Source organism: Scomber japonicus, chromosome 9 (genome assembly GCF_027409825.1).
Source record: "Scomber japonicus isolate fScoJap1 chromosome 9, fScoJap1.pri, whole genome shotgun sequence".
NCBI lineage: Eukaryota > Metazoa > Chordata > Actinopteri > Scombriformes > Scombridae > Scomber > Scomber japonicus.
In genome coordinates this window covers 9,255,390-9,279,057 of record NC_070586.1, presented here as the reverse complement: position 1 = coordinate 9,279,057, position 23,668 = coordinate 9,255,390, and the positions used below count along the sequence as shown (strand labels likewise).

The window sequence follows — 23,668 nt, the reverse complement described above, 5'->3', positions numbered from 1 at the left end:
AGTTCGATTAAGTGAGAGATGCAAACACAATTTGACAATGTAATTGAATTTAAGGGTTTTTAAAGCCGAAATCTACGTTGTTGTGAAGCATTTGCAAAAGTCTTTCAGTTGTCAGGGGTGTTATCAGATGGTTGCCGGGGTATTTTTAGGTGGTTGCTTAGTCAGTTTTAGTGATGGGACATTCATCTTCTACTTTGGGGTGTATGCGAGTGTTAAACCTAAATAGATTTCGTACCATGGTCCACAGTGATATGTTTTTGCCTACTTTTGAGTTGCTCTTCGCCTTTTTTTCTTGCCTCATTTTTTCCTTCCTCTCCCTCTTCAGTCTTTGCCTCTCCAGTTCCTTCGCTTTCTCGTTGTCTATTCCTTGCTGCAACCTCCACAGCTGGTGCTTCACAAACCACTGAACAGGTATGTCTGCAGCTAAAAATATTGGAAAGGTAAGTCTAGAGTCAGAATATGAACTGTATATAAGCCAAATATTCAAATCTTAGCTTCATAACAGATTTAAAAGTGATCATCTATCCACAGTACAGTAATATTATATACTTGTAATAGATGCTTGTGTGTAATTTTATGTTAAAGTATAAAAGTCGACTCTCTTACCACCGGGTTTGATGGACCACTCCTTCTGGTAGGATCTGTTGATGGATTTGCTGCTCTTCCCTACTCCCCCCTCTCCATCTCTCTCCTGGCTTGCTATTCCCTCTGCACTTTTCTCCATTTCCATCTTCTTACTTTTTTTATTCTTTTTCTCTGCTTTCTTTTGTCTTTTTTGTTCCTCCTTCACCCTCTTAAGCTCCTTCTTCTGCAGTTTTCTCTGCTCCTTGGCCTGCTTTTCTAACTCCTTCTTTTCCTTTTTCTCACGCTTTTTCATCTCCTTCCTCTCCTTTCTATCCATCTCTCTCTTTATCTTCTCCTCTCTCTTTCTCTCTTTTATCTCACACTTCTTTCTTTCCTTGTCCTGCTTTTCGCCACTTCCCAGTTCCATCTTGACCATTTCATCTCTTTCACTTATCTCCTGCAGCAGACATTCTTCCTGTTCATCTACCCGTCTTTCTTTCTCTTCCTTTCTCTCGGCCCACTTCTTGACCAAGAGCTGGATTATCCTGCTTCTTGGCTTCTCCTGATGTTCCATCTCTCTTTCATTCTCTTCATTTGTCTGGCCCATTTCATCTCTTTCACTTATCTCCTGCACCTGACTTTCTTTCTGTTCATCTGCCATGTTGGCCATTTCATCACTTTCACTTATCTCCTGCAGCTGACATTCTTCCTGTTCATCTGCCCGTCTTTCTTTCTCTTCCTTTCTCTCGAACAACTTCTTGAGCAAGAACTGCGCGATGATGCTTCTTGGCTTCTCCTGTTGTTCCATCTTTCTTTCCCTCTTTTCCTCTGTCATGGTCCATGCTTCTCCCTTCTCCCTGATCTTCTCCATTTCAATGTCATTCTCCTGACTTTCTTTCTGTTTAAAGGCCAATCTTTCCCTCTCCTTTCTCCTGGCCCAGTCCTGGACAAGGTTGTGGAAAAGCCCTTTCTTCATTTTCCGCTCTGGCTTCGATCTTTCCCTCTCCATGTTGATGTCTTCTGGAGATCAATGTTCCACAGAACTGAACTTACTTATACTTTTAACTATCAAATACTCTCAATGACGTATACCGATGTCGAACTGCAGACACAAACAAACACAGGGCGATTACTTTTTTAAGTAGCACATTTGTCTTACTTAACTGACTTTTTTAAAAGAAAACCAAGTGAAAACTCAAGAGTTAAGACTTTAATGTAGTTCAAGTTAAATATAAATATCTGTCAGACAAATATACATATTTTAATGATTATAGTCATTGAATATTATAATAATAATAATGATGATAAAAACATCATTAAAAGGGAGCAAGCATTTTAGTTCTACAATGAAAGCAAAGTATACAATCAGCTCAAGATAAGATTTTTCTGTAACCCGATGAGAAAACTTTGAGATCAACAACCCAAAACCTTTTTTTCTGAAGTGCAAAGAAAAAATACAAATGCCATCCACACATACAATTTCAGTTTACAAAATATAATTACACAAAACACAAAGTAAGTAAACTTGCACTTCCAGATTAGTAAAATCAGTAAAATACATATTGCATGTAACTAATGAAAAATGTAATTTTCTTGACACAATAATGCAGTAAAAATGAATTCCCTTCTTTCTCAACACCATACATGTCTATCAAACAGAAATATCCATGATAAAAAGCTGTTTTATTCTTTACTAGTAAGAGAGTGGTCTTACCTCTACTGGTTGGTTGGTTGGTTGGTTTGGAAATGAAGTGATAACTCTATATGAGAGTCTATATGAGAATCATTTGGAACTCGTCTATTGTGATGTCACAGCTGTCAGAACATCAGTGTTCCGCTCATTCTTTTTTCTAAAATAAACAAATTCTGTCACTTTAACTTAGATTTTTATAATCCTGAGACTTTGTATTACATTTTTATATCTTTATATATTATTCTTTTTTTCTCTCATCTGCATTGGTCTCAAATTGTGTTCCTTTTCTTTATGTTGTCCTCGGTCTACACTTTTTCTGTTTTATTATCAGCTTATCAATCAACTGAGAAGCACCTAAAACCACATTAACCTGTCTGAAAGGTGTTATATTAATTAAATTAATGAATTAATTAATTCAATTCAATTCAGTTCAGTTCAGTTCAATTAAATTCAATGTCTTTATTGTCATTGCACAGCAGTACAACAACCCAGTGGCTGATAATACATAAAAACAACAGACAAGATTCATAAAACATTCAATGAGACACATAAAAGACATAATAGATTTTAAAAAAGAGGATATAAACATGTCAGTAATAAATATAGGAATAAAAACAGTAGTTACAGAACATAAAGGAAATAAATATAGTCTGATTGATTGATTGATTGATTGCACTTCACACTTCAGGCCACCACCAAATCCACATGGCTCTATAATATATATTAAACATAAAAACCTCAGGCTTTGTGCTTCATATCTGTTTAAAAAAAATCTGTTTGCATGTCTATATGTTTGTATCTTATTTAAGTATTGTCTAGCTCATTTATTCAATAATTGAGATTATGTAAGAAGGTTTCTCATAACTACTCATCTATATCTTTCTTAAATTTATGAGAGAAGCACACTTTAATAATCCTGCTGTAAATGCATTATGAAGAGATCTTCTCATGGTCAGTATGAAGACGAGGAATGAAGGAATGATTATGGCAAGAAAAAACAATCTCAATGTTAATTTGGGCACCTGACTGTTGTTTTAACACAGACTTGTTCCACATTTCAGTCTTTTTAGAGCCAAAATCTTTTTGAGCTCAACAGTGAAAGACTGTCTGAGCAAAAACAACGAGGGAATTTGATGCTAAAAAATGTGGCAGATATCCACTTGATATGACTAACTCAGACTGCAGAAGCCTCATATTAGCTTCACATCAACTTATAAATGCATTTTTGCACTAACTAACAGTGTTTAGTAAAAGATCATCACAACCCAAAATCCACAGTGTTTCCACAAAATACATTTAAAAGTTGATGTGAAGCTCACATGAGGCTTCAGCAGTCATATTAAGTTAGTCATATCAAGTGGATATCTGCTACATTTACAGTCTTTTTAGCATCATATTCCCTCTTTGTGTTTCCATGTTGAGCTGTGGTGGAAGTATAGTAACAAAAAGAGAGACTTTGGCACTAAAAAGACTGTAACGTTGAAAGATATCTACTTGATTTAACTCATTTGGACAGCTGAAGCTTCATATTAGCTTCAGATAAACTTTTAAACTTTGCATTATAAAGAGATTTTCTAATGGGCAGTATGAACGGGAGGAATGATTACAGCAAGAAAAAACAGCTTTAAATGTTAATCTGGCCTCTTGACTGTTGTTTTATGATAGCCTTGAAAATTGAGAACTTGTCCTTTAAGTACAGTAATTTAATAAATGTAGGCTGCTTACATGTAGTTACTTTCCACCACTGGTAAAGACTCAAAAACATCACTGCTACTCTTTTATTTTGCCACTGAGTGGAAGCAGCAGTACCTGAAGGCAACACTAGTCATCCAAACAACATTTTTTAAAAATCACTTACATTGAAAGCACATTTGAAGGGGATCTTTTAATATAAGTACCCTTAAAGTTATACCTATACAAATTGAGTACTTCATTCAATATCTATCATGTGAATAGTAAGCATTAAATTGCATAAAATGCCAGCACTCCTTTTTACACAAATCGGTTTGGAAGTCTTCAAATTATTAATATTTATTAATCGAAGAAAGCTTGCATTGATTCATTGACACAGCCCTAATTGCCAATATAAACAGGAGGAATTATTACAGTGAAAACATCCTTCAGTGCTTATAAAGCCATCTGACTGTTGTTGCTTGCTGTTTAAGACATACTTGAAAATTGTGTACTTGTCCTTTAAGTACAGTATGTTGAATAAATGTACTTAATTACTTTCCATCACTGGTAAAGACTGAAAAACATCACTGCTACTCTGTGAGTGGAAGCAGCAGTACCTGAAGGCAACACTAGTCATCCAAAACAACATTTAGAAAAAAAGAAAAAAAAAAGGGAAAGGGGAAAAAAAGAAAAAAAGAAAACAGCAGATCACATGACCACCCTCCTTTATTTCCTGCAGCTCCTGCCTGCGTCAGCTCAGCAGCAGCGGTGTGGTCGCTCAGAAAGCACGTTAACGGAAAAAGAAAAAATCACTCCACACGTCCCGAAAGGCCTCCGGTGCACCGTAAACTCTGCAGAAAGAAGTCACAGCGACGACGGATATCATTAACACAAACAGCTCTCTCTTTCTTTTTTTTTTATTTATTTAAAAGTAGCGGCTAGTATTTATTTGTTACCATATATAATATAGCATTTAACAAAAAAATATATATATTTAAGAGAAAAAAAAAAGGAAGAAGAAAAAGAAACATAGTAGCTCATAATGGCGACAGCTGCTGTGTCTGCTCCTGCAGGCTGCGGCCCCAGCCCCGGGCCGGGGACGGAGCTCGTCCGCGGGCAGGCCTTCGACGTCGGCCCTCGGTACAGCAACCTCTCCTACATCGGGGAGGGAGCCTACGGGATGGTGTGGTAAGTCTGCTTCTTACCTCGAAGACTCTCTCTCTCTCTTTTTTTCTTTTTTTTTTACCCACCCTAGCTATTGTATATGATTTTGCACACAAGTTGCATAATGACTACAAGAGTTTAGACCCTGTTTTTTTCAATTTGGACCCCATTTGACACGAGCTAACTTGTATATTTTACTGTAACAATTGAGCAACTTAGCTGAGCAACAGTGTCAACCTGATGTCAGTGAAATGAAGACAGAGAGAGGGGAGAAAAAAGGCTCAATTTGGTCATTTATTACTCAAATCTGTTATATTTTTGCTACAAGGAGTCACAAACAAGAAGTCATTGCACCTTATTTAGCAACTATAAACTTGTATCAGTGATACCTCTGCATACAAATGTCATTTAATTTACGTTTTTATATCATCATGTGTCTCTATATATAGCATACAGCACTTAAAATGACTAATTCTACTTTATTTTTTAATGTTATGTTGTTCAACTTGGATCTAAAAGGGTGTGTACAATACCCCCCCTCCCCTCCCTACCCCCCTCACTTTAAATTTACAGTCCCTTTTTATGAACATTGTGGTGGTTTCTGTCTCCCAGATAAGTTACTACAGCAATTAAAATGACCAAATTTGCTTTACTTTCAAGAATATTTGTACAGCTTGGGATATAAAAGGGTGTGTGTGCAAGCCTCCTCTTTAAATTTGCAGTGGTTTTATACAGACTTTGTGGTGGCTTCTGTCTCCAAATTAGTAATAAGCTTTTATGGCATCTTGTTCATAACATACAAGCATTTAAAATGATAAAATTTGATTTATTTTCAAGACTATTTGTACAACTTAGGATATAAAATGGGGTGTGCAAGCCTCCTCTTTAAATTTACAGTGGTTTAAATAGACTTTGTGGTGGCTTCTTCTGTCTCCCAAATTAGTAATAAGCTTTTATGGCATCTTTTTCATAACATACAAGCATTTAAAAATGATCAAATTTCTTTTATTTTGAAGAATATTTCCATAGCTTTGTATATAAAAGGGTGTGTGCAAGCCTCCACTTTAATTTTACAGTGATTTTTACTAGACATTTTGGTGGTTGCTGTCTCCTATGTTAATATAAAATTCCTTTTTTAACATAACAGAGGTTTTCACTCATAATCAATAGTGAATTTACAGTAATCTCATACTACTAGACCTCATTTTTTCTTCTTTTATTATCAGCAGTAATATATTCTGACCCTTAGTATCAATACACACTAGATTTTAATTTGTGATATCTGCATAATAAGTTAGTAAAAATGTATTGTAGGAGTATCTCAGGGGGGTTTTACTTGTTGGTTCAAGAAGTTGATGCTGAAGGCAGATTATATTCAGTATATGAAGGAAAAACATGATCTGGATGTAGTATTTTCAACCTGATGCAATGCTGTGATTATATAGCCGTGATGTAAGTGAAGACAAACCACTCAAAAGTCAGTTTACGTAGCATTTTATTTGTCGGTATGTTGATTTTTATCCCCTGTTCTTGCATTAAAATGGCACCTTGTAGTTTAGGGAATTGTAAATTTGTAGTATACATCATCATAACCGACCTCAAAGAAGAAAAAACCTAATTTTCAGTGTATCGTCTTGTTGTTTCTTCAGCCTGTGGAAATGTAGTTGACCCTAAATGTGCACACTGTACTACATTACATAATATATTGTCCTAGTGTCAAACAACAGCAGTGTAGTTGTGTGTGTGTGTGTGTGTGTGTGTGTGTGTGTGTGTGTGTGTGTGTGTGTGTGTGTGTGTGTGTGTGTGTGTTTTTCTCTTCTGTAGTGAGAGGAGCTGAGTTTTCTGAGATTTTGACACATAGCCAGCCTAACAGAGAAGAGAAGTGGCACAGCAGGTTGTTTTAGAGTCGCTGGAAAAACTCAGCAAAAGCACACAGACACAGTTTGATCAACTACTGGTGACTAGTACATATTGGTAGCTTAAAGGCAAGCGGACCAGATAAAATAGATTTTGCCATTAAAGCCTCGGTGTGCAGTTGGTTAAGAGTTGTCTGTGAGATTGCTTTAGCTTTAAAGAGAGTCAATAACACTTAAGAGTGAGTGCTTCATGCTGTAAAGTGATGGTTTGCTCCAAACTGGATGACATAACCACAATTCAAATCGTAATTATTTTTAAAAATTCAGCTCTGACAACACAATATTGATTGCTGGTTAATCGTTTAAGTTGTTTAAAGAGTAAAATATCAAATATTTGCAGGTTCCAGATGATCAAAAGTGAAGATTTGCTGTTTTTTCTGCTTTACATCACTGTAAACATGATACCTTTTTGTATGTTTTTGACTGAAAACCACAGCAAAATACATTCAGGTAACCTTTTAATGTGCATTTATCAATATTTATGGCATTGTCCACTACAATAATAATGACTTATTAATCAAAATAATCAAGAAGTTAGTCTGTAATACCTGTTAATATAATGTTTTCATCCATCATGACTCCCAGATGGATAAATATATCTCCTAAACTGCTTCAGCTGACAGAAGAGTGATTGAAAACATTTTGAACTATTAAAATTATAGTGTATATTTAAGTTTTTTTAAATGAATTTACTTTATTTAGTCAGTCATAAATTAATTTTACTTGCCCAACAGTTTTCGTGCAGGTAGTTCAAGTGCAAATGTAGTGTTTCAGTGAATTCTGGCAGCTATACATTGATGTTTTTAAATAAATGAAGAAGTAAAAGAATGAATAGAAAACAGGCGATAATTAAACATAACTTAACATCCTGGTAGTGCCTCAGTAGTACACCCTTCAGCTGCAAATGTGTGAATCCAAAGCATGAGCCTTTCCTTGGTTTACAATGACAGAAATAACACTAAATGATCACTTATACGTTTCTTTTTAGGGTAACAGAGCTCATCCGCACACAGCCGGTAAAATATTAGTAAAATATTTGACCAAACATGCCAGCAAGAGCAAAATTAAGTTCAGACATGGTGGCAGTAATTTTAGCTGCCATGAATTCTCCTCCTCCTCTTGAAACTTTGCTCACACAAAGAAAACAGAAAGTGCTTCTTGTTTTTTTTAAAGGAACAATTAACCGATAATTAATGCTGCTGTGGTAACCTAAAGGGGTTTTTCTTTTTTCGCTGTTGTGTTTCTCTTTCTTTGCTTTTACCTGTTAGTGAGTCAGTGTGGGCTGCTCTGTGAACTGTGACATTTTACTCCTTGAACTTTCTGTTGTTTCAGTTTTTGTAAGCTGTACTCTTTGTCTTTATCTGTTCTTTCATCAGGGGCTTCATGTGGTTGATTTTTGTTTTTCGTTGTTTGAGAAAATGGTTTTAAAATGCGTATGTGAATTTTCACACCTAACCAAGTTGTTGCCAGGAATTGTTGACTTCAGGTTATATGCTTATCATCTAACCTCGACCACTTCTCAGTAACTATCTAGAACAACAATTGAATGACACTTCATAGACCAAGAATTAACAGTTTACAGGTGTGATTTTTAACTTTACATTTCTCATATTTCTCAAGAAAATGTTTGAGAAATGGCTTTAAACATTAGCTGGTCGACTAGGACTGGGTATCGTTTAAAAAATTACGATACCAGTACCAATCCAAGTATCCTTAAAGTGATACAGACACCAACTGTGTACTTCATTTGATACCCATTACACATTTAGGGCGCTTTTCCACTACACATTTCCAGCTCGACTCGACTCGCCTCGTTTTTGTTGCGTTTCCACTAGGGATAGTACCTGGTACCTGCTACTTTTTTAGTACCTGCTCTGCTGAGGTTCCAAGCGAGCCGAGCCGATACTAAATGTGACGTCAACAGACTGCCGGCTACTGATTGGTCAGAAGAGTTGTCACGGGAAGAGTCATGAGCCGTCCCACACAGCATTTTTAAATACCGGCAACAATGTTACAGTCATACGGCTCAATTTTGTTGCTTTGTGTGTGACAGAAAGCCACATACAGCAGCAAGTACACCATCGCCTCCATGTCCTCCATTGTTTATGTGTTTGTGTCGCGTATAAAACGAAGTCACGGCAGTATCGCAGAGCCGTGCTATGACGACCCCGTCCACGTTGAGTAGGTACCTTTTTGTAATGGAAAAGGTCGTTCCTGGAACCGTGTCAAGCCGAGTAGTGCTGGAACTGTGTAGTGGAAAAGCGCCATAAGTGCTCTGTCTTTTATCTGGTGTAACAGGCGTGTAGTGTAGACACACTTTAGAGCGTTTAGGAGGCATCTTGGCTGCTGAACTGCTAAGTGCGCTAACTCAGATTCACCATGACTTCACCACCACAGACGGGTCGTAGCTGCTGTGGCAGTGGACCAATCACATGTCGCATTAAAGCAAAGAACGCTTGCATTGATTGGCTGTGAGCAAGTCTGTACAAATAGTCATATGTTCTAGCTCTGGGTGCAAAAAGGATTGATAGCAGTAATCATTTGACGGGAGACGATATATTTTGAGTACTGATACCTTAAAGGAATTGAGCCCATTTAGCGTGCCGGCACAGCTGATGATAGTTGATTAGTGGTGTTTCGTGACTGTCACTGTAGTTACATCGTCCTTGGTTACCAGTGGTTCCTCCCCTTCTGGTAAGCGTCCATAGTTACACACTCAACTTTTTGACCCTTCTGAGTGCACCATCTGGATACAGTTGGAACAAGCTCATGCACTCAAAATATTAAGAGTTACTACAGAAGTATGTGATTTGAGACACAGCAGTGATTTGAGTCTACAGTTATCAGTGATGTCATATTTATACTTGGCAGCATTTCTGGGGGCTGAAGCTTGGCTGAAGTCTGGCTGCATTATGAAACCACAGTTGTGCGTCCTAATGGAAAAATCAAAACTGGAATTTGGATTTTATCAACCTGGGAAGGCCACCCAAGTCGATCCTCTGTGTGGGGTATGAGTGACGGTTCTTTAGTCTTAAACCAATCTGATTTCAGATATCTGAGGGGGGCATCATCCGTGCACCTGCTATCTACCACTTCTTTCTCTTTCCGGTTACGTCAAAAGCTGCTTCAGTAATAATGTGAAACTCACTTATTTTCTGTGTAATGATGTTAATAATTTGCTGTTTCCTCTGATAAAGCATCTTTTATTATCGCTCGCTTCATCTCACTGTAGACCAAAGCGTTGGCGTCTCGATGGCTCAAAAGTTGCGTGTTGATCATTGAGCTAGGAAACCTTTTTTTGTTTTTTTAAAATATGAGTCTTGATCATCTTCCAAAGGAACAGTGAATCTCAACCAGACAATGAGGGAAAAAAACCAAAAAATTGATTTACGAGAAAAAGAAAGAGGCTCATTTAGATATCGCTCAGTTTCCCGGCATCAGAGATCATAAATTACAGCAGCAGGCACAGGCAGGTCCACCACCATGCTTGACTAAGGTTACATTTGTTTTGGATCCCCTCGTTATGCCAAATTCTCCCAGCTGGTGGAAAAAAACAGGTTACCAGTACGTCACTAGTCCGGTAAATGTGAGCTTTTCTTTCTTTTATAAGACCCCCCTTTTTTTAACTTCTGAAGTGGATCATGAGAGCCACATTTTGAGAGAGAGAGAATTTAGATGACCTGTTTTATTTTTAGGAGGGCTTCTGTTAAGTGAGTTTTAAGAATGTATTCCCTCTGTATTTGTAGCTCTGTAAGTCAGTTTTAATCATTTTCTTGTGGGCATTAAATCGCTGTATCAACATCTTTTTATACCAGCAAGACGAGAACCACACTATCCTCTAAGTTTTCCTGAGATCTTCACTCATGTTCACATAATATATCCCTCTTCTTCTTCTTCTTCTCTACTTTTGGTGTGTTTGGTCTGTATTTTTAGCGTGCCTGCCTGCGTTCCCCCTCGGAGGCAGTCGGAGCGAGTGATGTGTCAGCCTCTCAGCCTCATTGCACTTGTCTTGCTACGTTCCTGTCTTGAAACTTGTGGTTTTGAGTCAGTTGGTCATGTTTCTTTGATGTGCAGCAGCCAGAGAAAGTGGTGCAGTTTGTACTCTACAGTCTGCACTCGGGTTTGCATCTGAAATATATTTTTAAATTTAACCTTAACCCTAACCCATCAAGACATTACTTCTGTATCATGCTTTCTACTGTACGAGTTCAACACCAGACTGCTTTTAGGCTGAATGTTGTGATATTTTAAGTAAAGTACACATCTCACATTGAGATAACGTAAAGAATAAGATTATGGATATGTACATGGTCATGTTTTTAGGAGAGAGGTGGAGATGAGATGGATTTGCTTCTTAAAATAGTTTTGTAAGTCACATTGATCTTCACCACACCTCGAGTAGGAATGCAACAGTTATGCTTTTCTCGGTTAATCGACGAGTTTATTGATCGATAAAATGTTAGAAAATGGGGATCACCATTTCACAAAGCCCCAATATGTAACCTAAAGTGTCTTGTTTTGTCCTGACAGATAGTCCACAACCTTAAGATATTCTGTTTACTATTATAGAGGACGAAAAAACAGAAATATTCACATTTGAAAAGTTGGAAGATCATTTAGGCTCCTTTTTTTTTCTGGCCTCAAAACGATGAATTTATTATCAAAATAGTTGCCATTTAACTTTCTGCTGATTGACTAGTTGTTGCAGGTTGTTTCTTGAGTCATAAATGAACATAGATAAAAAGTGGATGCTCATTCCAGCACTCCAAAAATGAGTGATAGATTGCGTATATGATTTTTAAAAAAGCACCGATGACTCAAAAAAAAAGTGAGCCACCTTGAGTTGAGATCATTCTTTTCACATGATATCAAATAACAGCCCAAAAAAAGCTAACAAATTTCACATTGAAGCCAGAAGCTAAGATGCTGTTTACCGTTTCCATGACAACATGCATCTCTCTAGTCTTTGTCCTCTTTTGCTGCTACTCTGAATTATTTTCGCTTACTTTTAAACACACAGAAAACCACACACTAAGCGTATCCTAGGGTTTGATCACTGGAAAGATGTGGTTCATATCAACGTATACGACATGTAGAGAGCCATAGTGATGATCAATATCGATCGGGCAGTTATCGATAATCCTAAAATAGTGGAAAAAATGTCAATTACAATATCTGAAAGCCCAATGTGACGTATTTAGATAGCTTGTGTTGTCCGACTAACAGTTGAAAACCTGATTAATTGATCAGTCGACAACTATTAGATTAATTACGAGCTATTTTGATCATTCATTAGTTGTTTGGAGTCATTATTTAGAAACTAGTGTCCAAATTCTTTGGTTCCAGCTTCTCAAATGTGAATATTTTCTGGTTTCTTTGATCGTAAGCAGACATTTGAGGACGACTTCTGAGGCGTAACAACCAATCATTTAATAGAGACAGTAATATACAAATTAATGAATAATGAAAATAGTTATTAGTTGCAGCCATAATTTGGTTTAGTATAATAAGAAGATGAAGAAAACCAGAAAATATTCACATTTGGGAAGCTGTAAGCAGTGAATTGTGGGCATTTGTACACAAAAAAATCAAAAACCTCTACAATCAATTAATAATCAGAGTAACTGCCATTTAAGTTTCAGTTGATCGGTGAATGGTTTCATGTCTGATAACAAAGCCACATGATCAATGTGGTGTAACACACCAATGACTCTGATGTAAGTTGCCTTTTATCTTGCAAGAATCTAGATGTGTTGATCAGCGACCAACACTTCTGAAGAGTCATCATCACAAATGCAACTTCCCTTTGCAAGCTTTCCACAGAAATTTAGTCATTTAGTCTTGTCACCGACACTTGATCTGAACCCCACCTTAGAGTAGATTTATCAAGACAAAATCACTCTCCGCTTCCACTTTAGCTTTCGTTACACTAGATTTCAGTCATCAATCAAGCGGCAACTACCACAACTTTAATGCTGAGCCAGCGTGAATACCTTTTTGTAAGATCAATGCCGCTGATAGCTGCTAGATGCTGGCTCCGAATGACTCCCGTTCAAAAGAGCATAAACTTCTCTCCAGGAGTATGAAGTCAATGATCTTTTTCAACAGGTCATTATGGTTTCATGTACTAAATTCTGGCCCTCTAATAAGTTCGCTGTTGCTCATTTAAGAAATGATGGCATTGTTAATAAGATTTGAAGACTTACAGCAGCTTTGACTCGTGTTGTGCAGGTTGATTTATAGTTTGCTCGCCTATTGTCGCAACATTTTGGTAAATTAAACGCCACTTGATTGCAATACCTAGATAAAGCAGTTAACATTGACCCCAAAACTGCATGGCTCAGTGTTCCCAGTAAGCTAGTGTTAAGTTGATGGGGATGGTTTCCAGAGCCTTTCCTTATTTGAAAGGTCCTGGCTCCAAATGGCAAAGATGGCGCCAACCTATAAGCTGCAACTCTGGACTTCAAACCAGCTCCAATGCAAAAACCACATCTTGATAAATGCATCTTTATTAACAGTCTTATGTTCTCATATCGGTCTTCATAAGAGGCTGAAACATGATACTGGGTGTTGCTGTATATGTTTTCCAAGTTAAATTGGACTTGCCTACTGCTCTGGACAGCAACATTTTAGTATGTTAACGAATAAAAACCGACTTATACTACTTATTTTTTTGCTTTCAGCAGCTCTAATAAGTCTTTGTAACCTCATAAGATGTCAGTAGAGCTGCGGTTGTATTATATTCTGCTTCTTGGGAACTTTCGGGAGCCATTATAGACATAAAACATCTAAGTTTTAGTCTTTTAAAGTGTTTTTAGACTAACATACTTACTGCCAGAAGTTTCTTTTGTACTTTTTGCAAAGTGTTGAGTCCATGTTATGATGTGCTTGCATTACAAAAAAAGGAGTTTGACTGTGTGGAAAAGAGGGAGTTGGACTGGGAGGCATGTCTGTGTGCGTGTGTGTGTGTGTGTGTGTGTCATTTTCAGAGTATGCCTATTTTAGTTTTTTCAATAGCCTCTTGTTGAGGTTGTTGCATGTCAGGGCTTTCCAGCAGCAGCTAAAGGGCTGCACAGATTGACGCTGCGCCGAGCCTCTTAACACGAGCCTCAGTTGGTACACGCAGCCCTGCTTACACAATCACAAGATACTGTATCGCTGTGTGTTACAGTTCTGTGATGATGATGATGATGATGATGATATTGGCGTACTCTGCGTTTCCAACTCGCCCACATAAACAGTTAGATCATGGTGTGTGTGTGTGTGTGTGTGTGTGTGTGTGTGTGAGGGGGGGGGGGGGGGGATGCTGCTGAAGTGGCTTAGATAAAGTTTTATATTTTTAAAAAGATATCTGATCATCAAATTGCACCTTTTTGTCCACAGTCATGTCAAGTTGGAGTTAGTGCTGGGCAGTATCACCAAAAATGTATATCGCAGTATTTTTCAAAATAAAAGCGGTTTCACGGTATATGACGGTATTTTTTTTTTCATGCATAATCAGCTGTTCACAACATCTTCTACTGGTTGAGAGAGGAACTACTACTCTACTGCAGTAGATTGACTTAGGATGGACTACTTTACTGTCATGATGAGTGAATATTAGTAATATCAGAGCTGCCAACACATCTCCTGCGGCTCTCCCGTTTTGTCTTTTCTCCCGGGAATCTCCCGTAATTTACAGCCCGAACTTTGTTTGTTAATAAGAAGATCACAATAACAAAGCTTTTATTTTGAAAGCTTAGACAGGACGCCACTGCAGCTCTGTTAGTTTGACAGAAGCTGAAACACACAGCGAAATGTTTTAACTGTAAATAAAAGTTTCCAGCCTGCGTTAGACGATGCTGAGTTTACTGACTAATTATTAAAAACCAGGATGTGATGCGTGATCTATCGTCATGGTAACTCACTCGACCAGCAAACATCTTCTACTATTTGTTGAGCAGCAAGAAGTGCAACACTGAAAAGGGTCCCGCCTGAAACAGTGTCACGCAGCGTTCCTAACGTTGTGTGATGAAATACACCGGTATGACGCTACATTAACAATTAATATCATAACAAAAATATACACCGTATTCGGCGTGTACCAGTATACCGCCCACTACTAGTTGGAGTAATAAAAACAGCAGGAAGGTTTCTCATTTCTGTCAGCATTATCATTATCTCCACCAGACATCAGCCTGTAGGTATTATTATTATTATTATTATTATTATTACGATTGTTAGTTACAAATAATAGATCATTTGTATGGAGCTTATCAGAACCAGTGTTACAAAGTGCTTCACTATGAACAAACAGTGAGACACAAGGAGCAAAAGAGGAACAAAGTCCAAACTCAAAAACCACAAACAAAACACCAGGGACGAACATGCAAAAACAACGGTCTAGCTGACACCCAAAAATAGAGCAGAGCAGGACCCGAGCATAACGTGAAGAACAAAGCACAGCACTGAAGCTCAAGAGGGAAAATATGCATAATAACTGTAAAGAAAGCCATTCTTCAAAAGTGATTTAAAAAAAAAAAAAGATATTGATGTAGAAAGCAGCTTTGGTCCTCTTTAGTCTTAAAGCAGATTCCTGTTTGCTGGTTTGGTGTAGATGGGGCACAAAATAGCACCAGACACCAGCTAAATGTTGCTAGATTAGCTTCACTCACCAGTCAAAAGAAACAAAAAAATGGTAATGAATTGAGTGACTGTTAAAACCTGAGCATTAACTCACCATTTAGCCAGTGATCAATAAAGTCCATTTTTCATCCTGCGTAGAGCAGTTCAGATAAAAGCCATTTAAGGGCTTTAAAAGTAATAAGTCAAATCTTAAAATTAGTTATAAGACATGCAGGTAGTCCAACGGTTAGAGCGCATGCCACTTACGCAGCAGACCCTGGTTCGAATCCCTGCCGGAGGTCCTTTGCTGCATGTCATCCCCCCTCTATCTCCTGTTTCCTGTCTACAGTTTAAATAAAGGCGTCTGTGCCGAAAAAATCTTTAAAAAAAAAAAAAAAAAAGTTATAAAACAAATGGGCAGCTAGTGTTAAGTCATTGAAATTGGAGTAATGTGTTCTCATTGTGATATTATATCACAGATTTAAATGACCAAAAAAGTGATTTTTAAAAAGAAAATGTTTATTTAAAATGTTATTTTTTTGATAAATTGCTTTTTACTTACTATTTTCATAATGGTTATTAGCTGTATGACAATTGATTTTCTGTCAGTCAACTAAACAAATGATCGACTATACTACTTTCAGCCCAAAATGTTTACAATATCTTCAATTTAAAAATTCAAAAAACAGATCAAGTCGCTACATATGTATTAAATCTACTCTTGAATAAGTACTCAGACATTTTATATACATTTTGTCTTTGCCTCAGAGTACCATGTATTAAAAGAAATCGATATTTTCCACCAATCACAGCCACACTTTATTTATGATAATGAAGCGTTTGGTAATCATTTCATCCTTCGTCATTCTCGTCGTCCTCGTGCTGAGCCTCGACTCCTCGCGATCTTGATCTTGACTCCTTGACCCCGTCTCGAAATCTCAGCCGCTGACGACGCTCTGCTTCGTTGTGTCTTTTTTTTTTTTTTTTTTTTTTTGCTTGCCATGATCCGTTCCTCTTGAAATGCCACTGTGGCGCCCGTCTCCATGGCAACCCCTCTGCCTCTGACATCAGTACCACCACTCCACAGCCAATGGTGAGGAAGGAGGGAAGGAGAGAATGAGAGCCTTGACACACACACACTCTCTCTCTCTCTTTCTCTCTCTCTTTCTCTGAAATCCTGTTGTGCAATTCAGAAGGAGATGTCATTTGTGTAATTTGGGGTGATTACAGCTGCCGAAGAAGACGAGTCCTCCACGACTTCTGCTTCAACAAACACCGCTGCTCGTTGCTTTAAAGTCGACACTGATGCATTTTATTAGCAGACTCCTGTTGCATGCTGCTGTCACATATTTCAAATAAGCACTTTTACTTCCATTGGCGAGTAAAATATGATGTCTTTTGTGTTGTAGCCACATGCCACAAGTAAAAAAAATAACAGAAGTGGTCGGTCAGCTTTAATCTTTTAGGCCTCAGTTCTAGATCAAAGTAAGCCTGCAGGAATTTGAGGTTGCACCGAGCACATCTGCATCATGAGCACTGCAGCTTTGACTCATATTGTAAGTCAAGTAGCGCTAATGCAGGCACAAAACTACAAGGATCAACCTCCATACCGTCGTGGTGGTTTTCTTTTGTGCCTCGTCTGTTGTGCAATGACTTTACAGGCCGAGTATTTACATATAAAACAAATAGTTTCTTTTGTAAACTTTTCTTTCAGTCTTTTGAAGATCTGCAGAGCTTTTCCATCCCTTCAGCTAATGTTCCAAGTTACTGGCATAAGTTATAAATCAGCAGTGCAGTTTAATAAACAGGTTGTTTATGAATCGTCAGTAAGCAGATTTTTTTTTTTCCAGCAGTGATGATGAACAGCTGCTGCACTCTTCTCTGAGTCTTTTTATTCTAATTATTGATTCATCTGCTGGTATTTTTCCTTTTTTTTTAAATATCAAAGCTATTATCAAAGCAAAGCATCCCAAAAAGTTAAATTTAATTTACATAATTCACTATATTTAGAAAGGAGTCTTTGAAGTGTTTCCTCTTCTAGATTTAGACTCTCAAATCTTAACATCTGAGAAGCAGGAAGCGGATAATAGTTTTTGCACGATTATAAGAACTGTAATGATGAATCAAAAGTCACAATCATTGCAGGTTAATTTCTTGTCAATCAACAACTTGAATTAATAACTTAAAGCTGATTTTAGTCTGGGTGTAACCTTTTTATTGGATTAGACATTATAGTAGTGAGAAGCAGATAAAAAGAGAGTCATAAACACAAGTAAAGGTAAATTGCATTACAGGCTAGTATTTTTATAGCACTTTTATTACTGTTAGTATATAAAAGAGTAATTGTCCTATTAGCTCTCATGTTAACTGGTTATTATTCAAGAGGGTGCTTCATTTAATTGGCAGAATTTAGCCGTATGTAAAATAAATTCCACCAAATGAATGTGGCTGATGTAGAGACTCCTCCGGCTTCTTACTTAATCTACTGTAATACGACCTTGCTGATAACGAGCTCAAACATAACATGAGATATGGAGGTCCGAGTGTTTGGTCAGTGCTGAGAGCTTGAAGTCATACAGCGGTTAATATAAGGGAGTGGCAGCCAGGTAGAGAGTAATGAAGGAATGATGGTGGGCTGAGGTATTTATGAGAGCTGCTGTGCTTCATATCGGACGGAAGGAAATCGTATATGTGTCAGAAGGAGTTTATGAATCTTATTAAGACTTTTAAGCAGGAATGTAACAATACAGCAAAGTCACGGTTCAGTCAAGGTCATGGTTTGGTATGTTTTTAGTCCAGTAAGAGGCAAAAATAGGCAGGAAATAACATTTTTTTAAAACTTTTATTTATCAAATGACAGACAGTCATGAAGTACATGAGTAAATAGACATAGCATTCTTTCTTTTTCTTTTTATAACATTCAATGAACTTAAATGGGCAAAATTGTGCATGGTCATGCAATGGACTTTTACAAAGAAACTTCCCGAGCTGGTAGCTCATCTAAATATTTAAGTAATGGTCTCCAATGAGTATAGAACCTGTCACAGGAACCTCTGAGGGAGAATTTGATCTTCTCCAACTTCAGGAGACCTAAAATGTCATGCAACAATGTAAAAACCCAACAATGGCTCATTATGATTTCCCAGAGTCAAAGGATCCAACGAACAGTCCAAAAACTCAAATCTAGTCAGTTTACTCTCATGTATGACGAAGAAATGCATTAAATCGTCACATTTTAGCAGCTGAAACTTCAACTTCCTCTAAGAATGATTCAGTTATTAAAATAGATGCAGATTCATTTTTGATTAATCGACTGAGACTTGCAGATAATATGAACTATTTTAAACTAAAAGAAGTTTATTTATAAGTTTATTTATATAGCAACTTTCACAGACAACAGTCACAAAGTGCTTCACCTTCAAAATAAAATCATATATAATGAAGATAAATGGAAACAAAGACACCAGATAAATCTTAAATATTGGTATTATCAATGGTAATATGCCTCGTAGTGTTAGTTAATATTAATAATGTGTATATATATATATTTATGACCATGCTGGCTCCAGGACATGGTTTAGACGCAGCAGTGAAGCACCTTGATCCTGATGTGATGGTGTGTTTCATTAGCGCTGACATTAACATAAACAGGATTTACACTCATTTACTCTTTCTCTTACTCTTACTCTTTCCACTTTGATGGTTACATAAAGCCCAAATCAAGCCGGTGACAAAACATATTAAAATAATAATAATATCTAAAGTTCAGTAAGTTAATTGTTGTGAAATGAAAGGGGAAGGGGGGGGGGGGGGGGTTGCATCCTCAAACTTACTTCTTCAAAGTCTGTTTTTTCTTTTCTTTTCTGCAGCGAGATCGTGGCCTGGTTATTATTCACATTTCTGAGGATTTCCCTTGTGAAAATGAAACCCTTGATGATGTGAAATGATATAAAAGAATAAATCTTGTTAGTGTAGTACAGAGGTAGTATTGCGGTGTGTGTTTTTCTTAAGACAGTAAATGCTAAAATGAGACCAGGAAAGTGAGCTGAAGTGGATTACCAACAGCATTTTTCTGCTATGAAGGGAACATTTGTATATAAGCAAATGGTTCTCTGTGCTCCTTCTTTTTTATTTTTTTTATTGTGTTTTATATTTTTAGCGTCCTTTGTGTTTTTAGTGGAGGAGGGCTCCAGCTTATCTGAGCACACACAGACAGCAGGCAAACAGAGAGGCACCAGATCCATCACAGAGCCAGCTTATCATATATAATAACACCATAAGTCCATTTTTTAAAAATCATGCACCCATGCAAAGGTTGAGTAAAAAATGAATCTTGCTCAAACCTGCTTATTGTGGTTAGTTTACACAGAAACAGGAAGTGTGTCATGATGAGCCAGAAAGAAGAGAGCGATAAAGCCAAATGTGTGATAGTGGATAAATCCTCCAAGTGACCAAATGTGCAAACGGAGTTGGGCTGTGTACGAAACAGCATACTACATACTACTATACTATATACTTCCATCCTACACACTACACACTAAAGGACCAGATAGTAAGCAGACCGTTTACACTGCAGTAAACTACACGATAACCCACAATGCATTTCGTCCCTACCCAAGCTGAAATCATCAGGCTGAAGCTGATTTCATTTTAGCTCTAACTCTGTAAATAAACCACTTTATCCACATTTCTAACCTTTTTAGGAAGAAAGTAAAGTAGCCCTTTAGATCCACAATGTGACGCTAATGTGTCCAAATAACACCTGTTTAAAGTGTTCTTCCTGTGAATGCGGAGTTAGCCGTAGCGAGTAACGCACTTCCTGTCATTTTCACAAAATAAAACACCCGTTACCTTTTTATTATTAAGAAAATTATAATGACAGAATTGGTGCTTTTATTTTGAAAACAGGAAGCGAACATACCCTCGCTGTAGCTCACTTGAAACCACCGAGGTGGTGATCTGTGACATTTATATATATATATATATTTTTTTTTTTTTTTTTTTTTTTTTTTTCAGAAGTCACATTGCATCTTGGGTAATGTGAGTGTGAGTAGTCAGCTCTTGATGCATACTCTGGTGAATCTAGTAAACCATCCAGGAACTTCTCACATACTCTAAATCACATACTACACAGTTGAAACACACTACATACTTCCTATGACGTCAGAGTAAGTACGAGTAGTAGGAAAGTATGCGGTTTCGAACAGACCCTCGGTTTTATTTTGGGTGTGTGTTTTTTATGTCCTCCACAAACAGCTACGTTGTATTTGTATGATCATTGGAGCTTGACAACTAACAACGACACCTCTGAGACAGCTAATGATGTACGTCAGCTTTCATTAAGTATAGATTTTTAAAAAACAGCTACTACCAAGCAACTATTTTCATTATTGATTCATTTAGTAATTGTTTTCCTGCTACGTTTGTGATTTCATAAATATTCCAGTAGTCAGGAAACAGTGCTGCAGGAGTTTTTCTCACTGTTTTTCAAGTTGCACCTTCCTCCAAAGCACCTGTTGTAAATTCAGGTCTTTTTAAAACATTATTTGCCGTATAAAATGCCAGATTTAAAAAAAAAAAATCCCATCGTCAAATGTCCACCAGCTTCTCTTCTTTCTACAGTTGTCACAAAAAGGATAACAACCAAACCTTCACCGCTGTCCTTCAACTCAGAATCTGATCATTTTTCTGCACTTTTGCTTAAAAAAAAAAAATTTAGTTAAGATCTCAAACATGATGATAATATCTCTTGTACAGCGTAATATTATTCTAGTAAAATTTAAAGTAGAGATCTGAATTAATGACACCGCCCTGCTCTAGTTTCATCACGTCATTGAAATACACTAACATATGTGAATCATTGGCGTGATTGATAATCTGCTGTAATTTGGCGTCACATTAGACTAATACATCTAGATTACAGTTACTACTATTAATTTAGATAAACGAATATGATGTCATTGTTTTTGGCTGCTATGACGATTTAATTTCCCTCCAGAGATCAATATTGTTATCAATCTGTCTCTTTTTCTATCTCTGTCTATCAGCACATTATCTAAGCGTGTCTCTCCAGCTCGTGTTGCCTTTAAAGCCCTTTAAAAACTGTTGGATTCTGTGACGCCGACCTACTTGGTGCACAGACGTACATATCTGGATGTTTTTTCGGTATGCGTTGCCCTGAAGCATGGTGAGCTTTTTTACCCCCTCTTCTTCTTCTCCTTCTTCTTCTTCCTTCAACCCAACCCCTTGAACGTCGGCATGGTAACAGCCCGATTGCATAACACAGCGGTTGCAGTATAAAGCCTTGTATTCCCATCTCCTTGGAAACAGAGACCCCACTCCTCCCCTCCGCTCCCCTCACCTCCCCTCCTCTCTGTGTGCTCCTTCCTGGGCACTGAGCATGCTCAGACAGCGGTACAGACGCAGAGGAAACAGGAAAGGCAGCTCAGAGCAGATTGTCTCTCACTTTTAAATTCACTGTTGCATGTTTGAGACCTCAAACACAGCTCTTATCGACCTCGGCATCTTTTACTGAGATAAGAACAGTAGTTCAATTACGAGACAGACTGGCACCTTGAGCCAGTGACACTAGTTAGATTAGTAAAGGTGTCTTCAAAGATGTAAAATAAGATCCTTTTTCGGAGCTAAATTTATCCAAAGTACCAAAGGTCAAAGGTTAGGACTGTAGCCCTGGTTATGGACAAGTGAATTTAACTGAGATTTGAAGCTTCAGCTAGGGCTGCAAATTCAGATTATTCTCATTTTTGGTAAATCTGCTGATTCATTAAATTGTTAAAAATGCCCCAATTTTCCAAAGTTTAAATGACAAGTTCCGAATATTTTAACTCTGTCTTAAAACAGCAGTCAGGTGCTCACATGAACCCTGAAAGAGGTTTTTTTCTCACTGTAATCATTCCTCCTGTTCACACTGATCCCCTTTTAAATGTGCTTTAAATGTAAGTGATGGGGCCAAAATCCACAGTCATTTTCTGCAAAAATGCATTTAAAAGTAGACGCGAGACTAATATGAGGCTCCAGCAGTCTGAGTCAGTCATATCAAATGGATATCTGCCACATTTACAGTCATTGTAGCATCAAATTCCCTCTTTGTGTTTCCCTGTTGAGCTGCGATTAAAGTATAGTAACAAAAAGAGAGACTCTGGCACTAAAGAGACTGTAACATTGAAACATATCTACTTGATTTGACTCATCTGGACAAAACTGACTCATATTAGCTTTAGATCAACTTTTAAGTACTTTTGTTTTTGGACTGTGGATTTTTTCCTGCATCACTTTGTATCACTTGTATTAAATGGTCCGTATGAACATTAGGAATGATTACAGCAAGAAAAGTATGTTTCAATGTTCATTTTCTGCTTTTGTACAATCAAGAATCAAAAGCCTACATGTTTTTTAAGACTGAATCCACATTTGAGAAGCTTGAGCTTGTGAATTTTGGGCATTTTCTTCATACAATTAGCTTAAAAGATTAATCAATTACCTAGATTATGACCAATTAATTCTGTCCTTAGACTTATTAACAAGTTGTTTCTAGCTCCGTGTTGTTGAGCTAAGCTAGAAAACACTTGTTCAAACATTGAGGAGTTACAGTCAGCCGTGTGAGACAGCTGCCGCCATCAGCTGAGCCAGGTGTGCTCTGCTCCCCGCCAGACGTCTCACATTCACATCAGTACAAATCAAAAAACCCTGTTTGATGAAGGAAGTCGTAGCTCTCAAGTTCAAAAGTCTTGAACGCCCGAGAGCCTCTCAGAAGTTAAGAGTTGACTGATAACGTGGAGCAGGTCGAGACACTCGTAGTAGAACGTACTGATACTATACACCCGACTCGGTGCACTTTGTACTTCCTCAAACGTCCTGCTTTTACAGGCCTGGACAAACTGACAAGGAACTGAAGGGCTTGCCTCAGTAAACATGGTGAAATGTAGTGTGGACTAAGACTGTCAGCTAAGACCTTAACCCATCCTCGACCTTTACTCAACTCTATTCAAGCAACGTCCGGTGCATTTTTAGATAATACGTTTTGTTTTAAAGG

The 23,668-nt window shown here is 37.5% G+C and overlaps 1 protein-coding gene across 1 annotated transcript in view; it reads left to right on the top strand.

Annotated features, from left to right (window-relative positions):
* The first annotated feature begins 4,683 nt into the window (after window positions 1-4,683).
* Window positions 4,684-23,668, top strand: part of mapk1 (mitogen-activated protein kinase 1) — a 36,198-nt gene continuing 17,213 nt past the window's right edge. The window contains exon 1 of the mRNA XM_053325014.1: window positions 4,684-5,119. Within this exon, the coding sequence (XP_053180989.1) occupies window positions 4,974-5,119 (146 nt within the window). The 5' untranslated portion in view covers window positions 4,684-4,973. The remainder of the gene's footprint in view (window positions 5,120-23,668) is intronic.